The sequence below is a fragment of the Ptychodera flava genome, chromosome 16 (genome assembly GCF_041260155.1).
Source record: "Ptychodera flava strain L36383 chromosome 16, AS_Pfla_20210202, whole genome shotgun sequence".
NCBI classification, from domain to species: domain Eukaryota; kingdom Metazoa; phylum Hemichordata; class Enteropneusta; family Ptychoderidae; genus Ptychodera; species Ptychodera flava.
In genome coordinates, this window is record NC_091943.1 from 6,010,365 (window position 1) to 6,024,837 (window position 14,473).

The window sequence follows — 14,473 nt, forward strand, 5'->3', positions numbered from 1 at the left end:
TCAAGTCTTTCAGCAAACTGCTGCTGTTCAGTATGATTGTGAGAACTTTTGCACCTTGGCAAACAAATCATTTAGATGAATCTTACAGAGATTTATTGGTAATTTTTTTCTCAAACATACGGAGTTACCGGAATAATTTGTAGATCTACTGTTTGTTATGTATTCACCTCTGCAATCAGGACCTGGGCAACTGAAATTTTTACATTCAACAATACCCCACCAGCTTTTAAAAGCCTTATTTGTTACATACCATTATACTAGTTTTACTGAAAGCTGTAGCTTGAGATGGAGGTACATGTATAGAGAACATACTACAGCCAGAACTCCTGTGTGGTCCCACATGGTTTACAATTCCCACAGTATACTCTGTCTAAACTGGCTGTGATTTTGCCCGGAGAACACTTCACACAAGGATTGCAAGTAATACCCCGGTAGTTTTTATGTGATCTATACCAGCCAACAACTGGAAAAAATCCTGCCAATGACGGCCCTTTTTGCTACACTGTGCCACATTTGGGAACCATTTCAGCTATGTGTAAAGTTTGCAGAGAGAATTTTCGAGGTCATCTGCTGTGGCCAAACAGTCCTTACATGCACAGTGTGGAACTTACTAAGATTACGTCATGGCAATGTCATAACTGCTCCTCAGATGAAATTATGCTCTCATTGACAGCTGTAATATTAAAAATTAAATGCAATGTACCATATAGGAAATGATATACCAGACAATATCTATATCAGAGTTCATTTGTAGCTATGATTTCTTAGTATGATATTACTATTTTTATCATAATAACTGGAGATTTAATGTTTTCCATGAATGGATGTGTTGTTACTACCATTACATCTGTTCAAGATCAATTTAATTAAATATTTTATCAGTTACGTGATTAAGCTTATGTAATACAATTAGTGAAACTATATTGTGTTGTTGAGATCAGAAGCTGTGATAAATGTATATGGAAATTGACAAATAATAAATGTTTCTCTCTTACAGATAATGCAGGGTCTAAAGTGTGCAACATAGATTTAAATTTCACAACTTTATTTTTCTGCTTGGCAGATTGGCAATGAGCCATTACATTTGAATTTGCGTTCATAGCTAGTAATTTGTTGTAGTGAATTCACACACCCACACACTTTACACACTCACTGATGTGGTGCAGCATGGTTGATGGAACATACATGTACTCAAGCATTGTGTAGAATCCCTCAGCAAGTTGTAGAAAAGAAATCAAAGCAACACATCATAAAATGCCCTCTCAAAACATCATATATCATAGTGTGTGTTTAAATATTTTTGGTCATTTATAGGTTTGCATAAAATGTTTGACGCTGTGTAATGAATTGTTGTATCAAGTCTGTTCTATGGCTGATAGCACAGCCATTATGTTGACTCACTCAGTGTAACATTATATAGCACATTTTGAATTTCATTTCCTCTTCCTGGTCTAGTTCCTTTCCCTCCCAAACACAATCCCACTTACTCTATGTAATCCACCAGGTCATATCCCACTGAAGCTATATAATCTGCTAGGTCAGGGCAGTGTTGACTTTTCTCATTCAAAGTCAGCATCACAGATTCACAAACAGACTTGTTTTAGTATATTGTGGTTAGCTTTCATAGGTCAGAGTGTGAAGGGATGGTCTCCAGCTATCAGGTCAATGTAACCAATAGTATTTTACAAACCAGTCAGTGACATTAATTGCCATTTCATTTAAGGTCATAGTTCCCTTTTCCTGCCAGACAGTAATAACTGTATCCCTTCCCCATCAGCCAAGTCAGTAAAAAGCGGTATTGAGCCAAAACATGACGTATTTTCACCCACTTGGCTTGGTATGTTATGGCATCTTTTGTCAAAAAAAAATCAAGTTTACAGTATTATGTTTTCAACAGCCTTCAAATGTACAGTATTATGTTAAAATACATCATATTGAATACGTTGTGTTTCATTAGTTTTAACCATCTTGACCTGATGGTGAAATATGGACTTGGCAGGAAAAGGGTTAAGGTCATAGTTCCCTTGCTGGCATGTGACACTGACAGTCAACTTGAAATACTGCCAGTGTGATCTTTTGTCAGCTCACAAATTATGGTCCCTGTCCGTGGTGTGATGAAATGTTAATTGACAATATGAAATGATCATAAAAGGTGATGCTCAGAACAATCAGTGTTACATCAGTATTTCCCCGTATAACAGCAATAGGTGATGACCAAACACCTCAGAAATAGTCTTCAATTACAGTATGTTTCGATCTGTATTAATTGCTTATATTACCCAAAACTGTAAATGAGATCGAACTTCTTGAAATACTTGTTTGATCATTACATGGAAGTTTCCATTATCCATTTGAGTGCTGTGATTTTTTCCAACCAAAATTTTGGTGCAACATTTTACCAATTGTTATGGATTTTCCTGTGAAATATTTGGATATTTTTCAATCAAATGGACATCACATTTCATCTGCTACAGTTTTTCATTAAATTTTTGGCAAAAACCTGAAAAAAATTGACTGGGGTATACAGTATTTATAAGGCAACAAAAATTGACTTTGGCGCTCAGTGTTAAATCTCCAAAGTTGCCATTTCACAATGTGGAAACAGTCACATGCATTGAACATGTCCTGGGCACAGAAGCGAAAAAATTGTTATCAGAGCTTAGTCCATAATCTGGCTTTATTTCAAATTTTGTTAGTTTGAAACATGAGCTAGATATGACACTATTTTCAGATCCTCTGGGCAAAAAAGATTACGGTGCTATCAGTCTCAGTTCCCTGTAGTGTACTCTACACTTGTCAACAGTTTTTAGTTTCTAGCCTAATAAATTGCTAGTCTAGTGGACTAATAGCAAAAAATCAATCTCTAGACTGTACTAGCGCAGCCTTGCAGCCATAGCAACTACTAACCCTAGAGCTCTGGTGGGTGGATTTGCTCACCTCAAAATTACGTTCATACAGTCCAACTCAACACTCATTTTGTAAAAAAATGTAAAATTCAACTGAATGAGAAAATTCAACCTTTTTGTTACTGTCAGTGTCACTGTATCAGATGACTCCTCAACTTGCTTAAAAATTTCATCCCATGTACAGTGTAGTGTACGGGTAGTGATTGAGTGCTTGTATTGTCATAATTGATTATTTTGGATATTTTATTTCCCTAGTTAATTGATTCTTTTATGTTTCCTTTCACATGATTTGTGCACTGATTGTGTAATCAGCTTTGATGAACAAGCATTATATTGTATTTCATCTTCAGATATGAAATTATAACCTGTATTTAATGTGATTATAGTGTTGCAAGGAATGGGTGACCCTTTGGGAGTGAGTGCTAGGATAATATATAAGTTGTGTTTACTATGGCAGACATGCCTTGACCTTGGAAAGTGTGTAACAGATTTGGTGTCTTTAGAGGGTCAAAATTGACACAGCTTGACCTTTCATGTATGTGCATGAATGTGTTTGTGAAACTCTTGAAATGGACCCAGTAGTGAAAGAGAAACAGCAATTATGAATTTAGCGTGACATCAGTTTAAGTAACCCCATGATAAAAGAACCATACGGTTATAAATGCACAATAAATCAGTAACCAGACTGTTCATTTCACGGATCCTGAGTTGACCAAAGACACGTCACCTGGTATAAGTCACCTAGTATCAAGCATTTGTTGATGAGACTGTTCTAACATCGATAGTCAAAGCACCATACTGAAAGCTTTAATTGCTAGGTATTGTGGACATTTACTGGTACTCGGCTTGTAAAAGTGACAATGTGCGTTTGATCAACACAGTGGCATATTGGTTGTCAGTGACATGAGAATTGTTTTATATGACTAACTAAAAATTACACTTTACATGTACCAGCAGAGTTGTATAAAATGAGTGTCTTGACAGTTGCCTGTTTCCATGGTGACAGTACTTGCAACCAGCTTGCATGTTACATACTGGGACTCTCACTGTAGCATGGGTACAAGAAAATATCATAGCCAATAACTTGCTGTTTGTTTATGGTTTCCCATATCCTAATATAATGCACCCTCTTTGCTGGCAGACTATAATGGCTGTTATCAACACATCACCAATAATTGTAATTTTCTAGAAAGCTAACCAGTCTTATCTTCTTTTTCCATACCTTCTTTCATCCCATCCCGTTCCAGGCTTCAAAATGTAAGTCAATAAGAATTAATTTCTATAGATTACATGTAGTTCTGTCAGTCATCCTTCAGTGGAATGTCAAAATCTTGTAATACTGTATTTGCACTAATAGAGCGGATCAATATGCATGACATTGTCCAGATATATCCACTCTGTGGGTGAAGTGTTAATTCCATAGGTTCCTGGTGGTCATTCCAGCCTTCTGACCACTTCCATATCCAGCAGGTAATTTGTGGCTAGCCTTGTTATGTCGTCATACCACCCATCATTCATAAATTCTTATATTCTAGCAAAGTTTTAATGTCTGTTACGCCTTGTCTGTCACCGTCAAGCAGTACAACCCGGCAGTTTTCAACAGCTTTTAGCCAAATCATATTTGATGGAAAGGGATGAATGTGGTTAAATGATCAGAGCCTGCCATCTTTTGATGTATTAAGATTTGAATCTGATTTTGTCGACAATGTGAAAGTTCCAGTATCTGTTAGTGTTCAACGATTTTCAGAATGCTTGATTTATCAATCATAGTTCCTTGGTGTATCAGTATTCCCTACAGCATGGAAAAACTAGCTCCCAATAATGCTTTGCTTTTCTCAGCATACCATGTAGCCTGTGCATATCTGTCAATGCTAGTCATACTGTTGTTGTTGACAATTGAATGTCCTCTCTTCATTTGAATATTCAGTTATCAGCAGTAACAATGCACCGTATATGTAAATGAATTGTTTTTACAATGACCTCAGGCCCTGGTAAGTCAAACATTGGTTAGTTGAACATGCTGTAGGGTGTGAATACTTCAAGGAAATGCAGTTTATATGGAACAAAAATGCTGGCATTAATTATCTATATAATTAAATGTAGTTTCTCTCAGATGCACCTAAAAGTAAAAACCAAAAATGATAATGCCTTTTTCTTGAACAAAGGAACGGGAGAGGTTTTAGGCTGTACAATTTAGAGTATGGCTGTATCATAAAAATTACGTTTCAGAAGACAAACAATATGTTTTGAAAATTACATCAAAGGGTGGCATATTGGTCATATCTGTTCTGATGCACAGTGTTTTTGTTGTGGATTGTTTGTAATTTTGGCAGCGTAGTGTGTTGTTAAATTGATGTGGTAATATGGTAGACAGTTAAAGGGACAGTAGGGATATATATATATATATATATATATATATATATATATATATATATATATATATATATATATATATATATATATATATATATATATATATATTACGTTTCAGAAGACATATATATATATATATATATATATATATATATATATATATGTATATATATATATATATATATATAATATAGTATATTCTTGGTACTTTCATCCTGTTTGAAGAGCTGAATAATTTGATATCTTTTGAGAGGAGCTTGAAAATTATGAAAACATTCAATGGAGCTCCTGAGAAACGGCCGGCTACATTTTGCATTGAAGAAAGCATAAACAAAGAGGATAGATGGAAACAAGTTGTTAGGAGTGAAAACACTGTCGGGTTTTACAGATAAGTCCAAAAATGACAATGGTTTATACAAAATCTGCCTATAAATTGTCCATCTGTAACTGTTTGTATAGTTGGAATGCTCAACAAAAAGTACATGCTAAAAATTCACCTAGTAGAAGTACAAAATTCCCATCACTGCAAATGATTGCAAGTGATAATTACTGTCCCTTTAACAAAAACATGGAATGCACAGTGTGATCTCGCTTTTGCCATTTAGTGAATCTTGGTTTGAACATAGACTCTTGAGGGTGTATGGTTTGAAGTACACTAGGATTATTCAGTAGTATTTGTTGTGTGTAGCATGCATGCATGCACGCACACAAACTTTGTGTTTCAGTGTGTGTGTATTCACCAGCTGAGCTTTGTGGTTTGTGGTGATGTCATACAGAAATGAGTAATGTCTCTTTGTCCCAGACTCCACGTGTATAGATCTAGATCTAGGTCACGTATATGTATGATGCATTTCCTTATAGTCACCAAAGGAGTTCAGTGCAGTTCACGGTTATCCCATTGCAGAGATTAAAGGGACAAAGTTGCTGAATTTGATGATATTTTTATGTCCAAAATATCAAATGTCTTTGTTTCTGTGATACTAGAACGTTTCTGCTTCCTGTATCCATCCCATACCGGTATGTAAGCAGAACTGCAGGTATGTTTTATAGTCAAACTTTCTGTGAACGTGTTTCTTACATCCCTTTCAAATAACACCAATACGTAATACAAAGTATTGTCCAAAGAAAGAACTTTGTCCCTTTAATTAATTGTGAGTTGCAGTTTATACATATGTGTATGCACTTTCCAAATTTTTGACTTTATGTTGTCAAGTTCAGCAGTGTTTAATAACATCCTAGAACAACCTTGAAGCTGTCAAGGCTAAGACTTTTAAAAGTGACAACACTCACATGCTTTGTTTCAATCCCAAGGTCTACTGCAGTGAACGCCACCTATTTGGATTACCATGGATACGTGGCAGCACAGACCACGGAGTAATACTTTTGCAGGATTCAAGAGAAAGTACATGCCTAGTAGCGTTCAGAAGGTAAGTTAATAGTGCAGCTTAAACCCTACTGCCACGATTTTGTTGTTCAGTCTTCTTTCTTGTCATTGACAAGGTAGGGTCCATTTATAGGGATATAGGGGGAAAGCCCAAAGGAAGGATGATAGACAGACTGATGTGGAAATCTGCTGATAGTCTGTCCGTCTGTTTGTGAGGGTATTAGACTACTTCATGAGTCATATGGAATACATTGTGGTCTCGTTTATTTGTGTTTCTATTAGCAGGCAAAGTGTGACCTTTATACAGATTCTGAACATGTGGTGCATGTTCAAATACTCTTGAATGCACCATCAATATTGGAAAGGAGAAGTGGAAATCTCTTTGGTTATAATTTGCATGGATGCGTAATCATCAATGTCTGAAAATTGTCCTTTGTCTTATCAGCAGTTGTTAAGAGTGAAATAATATTTTCAAATAGTTAGTGCACAATTTTAGGCCGATGAATATGTTCCATTGATAATGATTTGCATAGAATTAGAATTAGAATAACTTTATTGTCCAAAAATTGGAAAATCGTCTTTCTATCACTCGCAGTAAAATACATACAATAAAATGAAAGTTAAATGGCACACATAGAAACACAATTACAAAGACACTGCTGATCAACAGCACATGAAAGTGATTTGAAAAAAGTGGTTAAAACTACAAATTGAGTTCAACTCATTCTGTGTTGTTTAAAATAGATACTACTGATAATGATTTGCATACATGCATTAAAACAATGTTCATTAATACACTTTGCATAATGAATACATAACAAGTATTTAGGAAATTTTATGCAAATATTGCTACAATTTTATATATACCAAAGACTAAGACAACTGCTATTAAGGTAGTATGCGCCTCGAAACTGAAAGACTTAAACTTCTGTTCAAACTTTAATCAAGGGAATCTTTCAACCATTCTCTTTCAAAATCAAGAATAAAAATGGTGGTTACCATGCAAATTTTAGAACTAGAGCTCTGAAACAAATTACCCAAGATTTACTGATATTTGAAATTCAAAATGTCCTTGATCCCTGAGTTTACCCTCTAGAGAAAAAGGTTTGATTTTCCAAAAAGCAAGACAAAGACAATTTTTCTGACACCAAGAGAGCTTTAAAATGAGACCCTACAAGTTGTAGATGGGAAAAGAAATGTAGAAATTTGAGAATCCAAATATCTGTCCCTGAGGCGCATTTTACCTTAAACTATATTATTGCTCTGATATAGTTAACATTTAATACTTTTGCTTCAGTCAGTTCTGTAACATCCTAACTACAACATTGACTGTCGGAATACACTGTAAAATTGTCCAATGTAAAGGGACATAATTGCTAGCTTTTCAAATTATTTAGTTATTTTTGTTTCACGTGAGCAACTATTCATGTTGTTCTTCTAACTGAAATAGGTTTAATTGTTAGATATACGACTATAAATTCTTAGATGACATAATTTATGATACACACCATTAACTATGTCGTCGGCATATTATTTATAATGTTTATTTGCAAGGTGGGGACGATTGATAATTCAACATGTTTCAATGAGCAGAACAACATAAAGAGCTTGTCTCGTTTAATAATCAAAACTGACTGAAATAATTTGAAAAGCTAGTGACGTTGTTCCTTTGTTTAATATTTGCATTTCAAAAATGTTGCTTCTATCAGAAATACATGGTCAACTTGCTACCAGGTTAAACATTGAGTCCTATAAAGCAATGCTGTCATTCCATCATCATTTGAATAAAATTACGCCTTCTCAAAACTGAAACTTGTCAACTTCCTCTATGATATCAGTTTGAACACCCTGATGTCAGCATGGCAGACAAGATCTCTTCAACCAAAGTCCGTGTAAGGTTTCTATTTCAACAGTTTGTATTTGAAACTAGCAAAAATAACATCGTCTGTATCTTTGTCATATTTTGGCCACAAGTTTATAAATTTGTTGCATCAGTCTTTCCGGCGTAGATAAGAAATTCATCTCGCAAAACAACTTTTGATATATATTTTGGGGAACTTACGACATGTAAATGACAAAAGGAATACACCATGATAGGAAACATTACCCCCAGGAAGTCGCTACCATCCCAACACAAAATCCAAAACAGGAATGACAATGAAGTGTTTAAATTTCAGGAAACAAAACCTCCAGGAAGCCCCATTTTGTCACGAAAACCAAGCACCAAAGTCAGAAGAATGTTCAGTTTCAACAGAACTCTCAGAATGCCGAAGGCTCCCAGACCCTCCAGAGCAGCGATCATCTTTGATTGTCTGAAGAAAGGTCTCAGGTTAGTAAACTCTGATTCATTTTAAGAGTGATCAATAGTTAAAGTTAAAACAATTGCCAATTAGTTGAATGTTACACTAATGGATTAATTACGTTTCTTCATTGAAGTATTGATCCTTAGGTACGTGAAGGGGCTTTAGACTTAGTGCCGTGTCGTATCTCAAATGGTTCAATTAATAGAGAATACCGGTACTGTATCTTTGTAAGTGGATTATGGAAATGGTTGGGAATACTTGAAAAGATGTCATTAAGTGTTAATAATTTCCATGTGTTTGATCTGTCCACAACCAATTGTATCCTTTTATTTATGGTATTATCATGTTGTATTCAATATGGCGCCACATCGAACATGACAAATGTTGCTCAAAAGTAGGTTATGCTTGCGATTAGGCACAGAATATTCATTGACTTAACCGATAGTTGGCCATTTCAATCGGTTGACTTGATGAATTCATACCAACATTAGTATTATGATATACTGTGTTAAGGTTATGATAGCGACCAATGGAATGTGGTCTTTCACAGAACAAGGGTTCAAACTGTAATGTGTAAATTGCAGCTCTTAATTATAAAAGTTTGCTTTGTTGTTAATGACTGAGAGTTGTAAAGTCTATGTGAGGCAATAAACATGGTGCAGAGTTCGGGACATGACAAAACTTGAAAGTCTCAAAATAAATATGTGTCCTACTTTACAGAAATCTGAACATTTGTAGGTATTACCAATCATATTTATTATGTAACAACAGGACTCTAAACTTCAATATTGACTCTCAGATGGGTCACTATTGGTCGTTCAAGATAAAAAAGTAATTAATAATTGTTGATATGAGTTTTGCCTGATTTCTTGTCACTATGATGTTGGAAAAGTCTTATGAAAATATAATTTTATTTCCTTGGCCTTTCTATTGAATTCAATAATATTTTAGATAACAATGGTAATAAAAAGTTCAGAAAAATTGAGTTATTGCCCTTTTTGATGTCTTGCACAATGTTTAAAAAAGTTTGGTGATAGTCGTTTACAATTTTACCTAACGATATTGTCCATGTGTTTAGTGTATCACTCATTGTTGTGAAAAATGCCAAATTCCTATCTCCCAGTGGCAGGTATATCTGAAGTTAGGACCCCAGGATTGTTTGTCCCTTTCAATATGATTTCACTTAATCTCGAAGTTCCATGCATGTCTGATTGACATGCATAACAGTGTATTAGCCTGAAGTCCTTGTAGTGTGGCGACTTTAAAGACCAGAAAGTGAGGAAATTGCAAGACATAATAATTGACCTTTTTGTTTCCCTAATGATTAATTTCCTTTCAAAGATAGATATGAGCAAAAAGGTCATGAAAAGATAACCCTCTATATGTGTGGCTGTAACTGATTATGGAGATAGCATCTTTACTTTTCAGATCATAAAAATTGTTTAAGATCAAAGTGGCCGCCATCCCTGTGTTAACTCTATGGTGAAAAGTTACATTTTTTCCCCTCAAAATGAAGATTGTGAAGACTCAGCACACTCCTAGAGCTTCAAAATGAGCCCCAACAAGCAGCAGATTAGAAAAATATTGTACAAAATTGAACAGTCAAAATATCTGCTGTCCTGGAGGCTCATTCTCTGCCTTGAAATTCAATTTTCTGTTGTCTTTTTAACAGGGAGCAGATTCACAGAAGGCAAAATGAACTAGATGATATGAGATCACAACAACAAGGAACGTTAAAATCTGTCAAATCAAGGACGGTAAGAATCTCTGTTCCTACTCACTCTTTGTTTTCCAAATATTCATTATCTATCAATCAATGTCAATCAATCCATCAATCAATCAATTGATTGATTAATTGGTGGAAATCAAGAATGTTAGGAGTCACTTGATTCTCATAGTGTTGTCTCAAGTATTCAGATGTGGACCTTAGCCTAGCCTGTCACAAGATGTAGACCATAGCCTGGCCTGTCATGTAGGTCTCATATTAGACACACAGGAGTTTACTTTTGATATTGCTAAGAAGTTTTCTATATGAGAATTTGAATTTGTGTAGAAAGGTAAACTCATAAAAACTTTTGTAAATTCCTATGTTGACTGCAAAGAACTCAGAAATTTTGTCCTGTGAAGGGCATACTACTGGACTCGGTAACTCTTTTGAATTGAAATTGAGTTGAATGCTGCATATTGTTGGCGAGTCAATCTGTGGACCTTTCAGAAGAAGTTTGCCAGGACATGTTCTTCATAGATTCTCAACTTTTTAGATTTATTTTAATAGAAATTAAAAGATCTCTGAGAGACATTTTTTCAATGACTTAGTGAACACACTATAATTCAATAACGTTGACATTTGAATCTGTCACTCTGTTGGTTGGTAAACCATATCAGAAAAGATTGTAGTTTTCATGTTTTAATGATGAAACTTGTTCAAGATTTTCAGTGTGCTGCTAGGATCTACCCTGGCCAGACCTGTGACAGAGATTGTAGAGAATTACATATGCATGACTATCATGGCAAACAGACTCTGTACCATTGTAGCAAAGTGATCGCGATAATGATATTGAAATATCTCTTCTTCAATATTTATACATGTTGCTCTTGCAAGAGTTTCAGCCAAACAATGTTATGATGCAGATATTTTTAAATATTTTCTCATAAATATTTTGCTAATGTTCTTATAACAAGTCAGGTAATCTCTATATGTACATGTAATGTCACACTTTGTGTCAACATTAAATAGCAAGATTTTTTATATTTTCAGGGTTATCATTATGATCTGGGCAAGGTAGGTAACACTTGGATTTGTTAAATATTATCAAGTAATAGTATGAATTCATAAAATGCAGTACAGTCTATGATACAATTTGCATCCTCTGTCATTGAGTCTGGAGAAATAGCATTTACGTGGTTCACTGTATCAACATTGACAAATGGCAATTTCCTTTTATTAATAGAGCTGGTGATTATCGTGCATTTTTCTGTCGCTAAGTGAAGTCCTTCAAAGACTCATTACGCTGTGCAAACATTGTTGTAGTATGAAGTAGCTTTACCTAAAATCCTAGCAACAATAACTGTTCTCAGTTATTCACAATTGAACAGGAAGCAATAGACTTTGGTGAAGTACTCAGAAATGTATTAGTTGCAATTCTGTTTAAACACTCATTGTCTGTGTAACCTCTCCTTGACAGGAAAATAAAAAAATAAAGAAAATGTGTTTCAAAGAAAATGGGAGGAGATCAGATAGTGAAATTTGAGATGTTCTGTTTGATTTAAAATGAGTGGCAAGCTTTGTTGTAGTGTGTGGAATGAAATTACATGTCAGAAATACCATCAGAATTTAATCAGTGAAACATTACGTTGACCATTTGTCTACAAAATCCTGATTTTTCTGTCAAGGAACAAAGTCGGCCATTTTTCATGAATTTTGTTTGATACGAGATACTACTTATATTGCTTGACATGCTGAAAGATACTAAATGAATGGTTGACCATGCATGTATTCCACCCCGGGTTTTAGACACGATACATGAAACCATCACAAAATGAATTAATGGTCATGACCATTCATTCATTTTCGCCATGGTTTCATTCATTTGTCTAAAACCGGGGTTGAATATATGCATGGTCACCCATTTATTCAGTATCTTTCAACATGACAAACAATATTAGTATGTTGCATCAAACAAAGTTCATGAAAAATGGCCAACTTTGTCCCTTTAAGTTTGCCATTCAAATAACATTCATCAACTTTTTAATGAAAAATTTATGTGATAATCTGTCAAATTATTCTGAAGTACATACCAGTACTCTGTTCTTGATAGCAAACTTTTTACTGTTATTATGTAACAACCGCTTTTCCTCACAAAATGTTGCTTTGTTTTACAAATGTAAGAAAACGAAATTTCCAAGAGATACCTGCCATGATACAGGAGGGATAGAAAGCTGACCATGGCTGGAGTATAGTACTGTATGGTGGTATTGAAACTGAGTGATCCTTTCTGAGATAACACAACAGAGAACATGAAAATGCCATGAAAAATATGCTTGCCAATCTCTCTTGTTGCGTAATTTAATCCTTGTGAACTGAAAGGAATTGATTAATCAGTTTGAGGTTCTAATATACACTTTAATTGCATAGGAGGTAGCATTTTGTACTAAGTATGGTGATTTGGTTAAATTTTAGTCAATTTGGTGTACACCATGTTTTTTTTTAATGGGCTGTGAGATACATGCACTGCGTGGCTCCCCAGTCATTGTTACTGGCAATTCCCCTTCGATGTATATTAGCACATTGATATTTTGTGATAGCTGAACAGCACATTGATATTTTGTGATAGCTGAAAGCACATTGATATTTTGTGATAGCTGAAAGCACATTGATATTTGTGATAGCTGAAAGCACATTGATATTTTGTGATAGCTGAACTGTTACTGTAGATGCATATGATGGTTAATCATGTATTGATATTCCCAATCGTGATCGTGAAATTTTGTGGGTTTGAATCCTCACGGGAGATTGTCAAACATTTTGTGGTGTCTGTGGGAAGGATGATGGTTTATTTTAGGCCTAGACAGTGGTGTTTATGATTTCGATATGGCAGCACACCTAGCAGACATCACTGGCACATACAGGAATACCAGGTTTACTGATCTGTTGACATTCGCAAGCAGCCACAAAACCATACCCCGGAATATCCTGTCCTTCATTCCCAGTGTATCACTCAAATACATACCTTCATGTACATACAGTCTCTTCACATAGCGCTTGTATATTTTGGGATAAGGACTGCAGGCAGTGTCTGGATAACTGCAATCTTAAATTTCCCTACATTCCAGTATGGTATTGTATTAATACATACACACACCCACGTACATGTAACCAGTACACATAGACATCCTGCTCCCTCATGTCTTAAGCATAGAACAGCCTACATGTGACAACAGCTGTATGTAGCTTATTACTTTATTAACCTCTGCGCTCATTGTACCCAGAGTAACCTCTGTATCTTTTCTTGATGGGAAGTAGGAAATTGAAATGGATATTCCCTCATTAAGAATTCAATAAAAGTCAAAGTGTTTCATTCTTTGAAGTAAGGACATGATGTCCTGTGTTTGATGAAACTATCACTTGAGATATTATTTCTCAGTTAGGATATGGTATTCTTGGCAAATTTATGGATGTAATAAAAGTCCAATGTTGTTTAGGAGAATTACAGCGTGTAAATTACCAGTACACGTGAAATGCTTTACACTTTTGGACAAGTTTTCATTCTGCTAAATTTATTCTTGTTTTATTCATAGTGAGATATTCTTATCATGTAATATTCACATTATTGAGATCCATTTACCACCAATCAAAGTCAAATCATAGTTATATTGTTTTAAAAGTTTAAACAGAACTTCATACAAATAGTTTTGGTGAACAAGGTTTTATGTAAAGTAATAAAGTGTAGCTTGTGTTACTATTAGTTGCTATAGTATTGTTGTAAATGTTACCTTGTAAAACTAAC

At 34.9% G+C, this 14,473-nt stretch overlaps 1 protein-coding gene across 3 annotated transcripts in view; it reads left to right on the forward strand.

Annotated features, from left to right (window-relative positions):
• The window catches only part of LOC139152635 (rho family-interacting cell polarization regulator 2-like), a 41,751-nt gene that overhangs the window by 6,333 nt on the left and 20,945 nt on the right, over positions 1–14,473 (forward strand). For all 3 annotated transcript variants that reach the window (XM_070725887.1, XM_070725885.1, XM_070725886.1), the window contains exons 2-5: positions 6,591–6,706; positions 8,841–8,992; positions 10,639–10,723; positions 11,725–11,748. In XM_070725887.1, coding sequence (XP_070581988.1) covers positions 11,735–11,748 — 14 coding nt within the window. In that variant the 5' untranslated portion in view covers positions 6,591–6,706; positions 8,841–8,992; positions 10,639–10,723; positions 11,725–11,734. The remainder of the gene's footprint in view (positions 1–6,590; positions 6,707–8,840; positions 8,993–10,638; positions 10,724–11,724; positions 11,749–14,473) is intronic.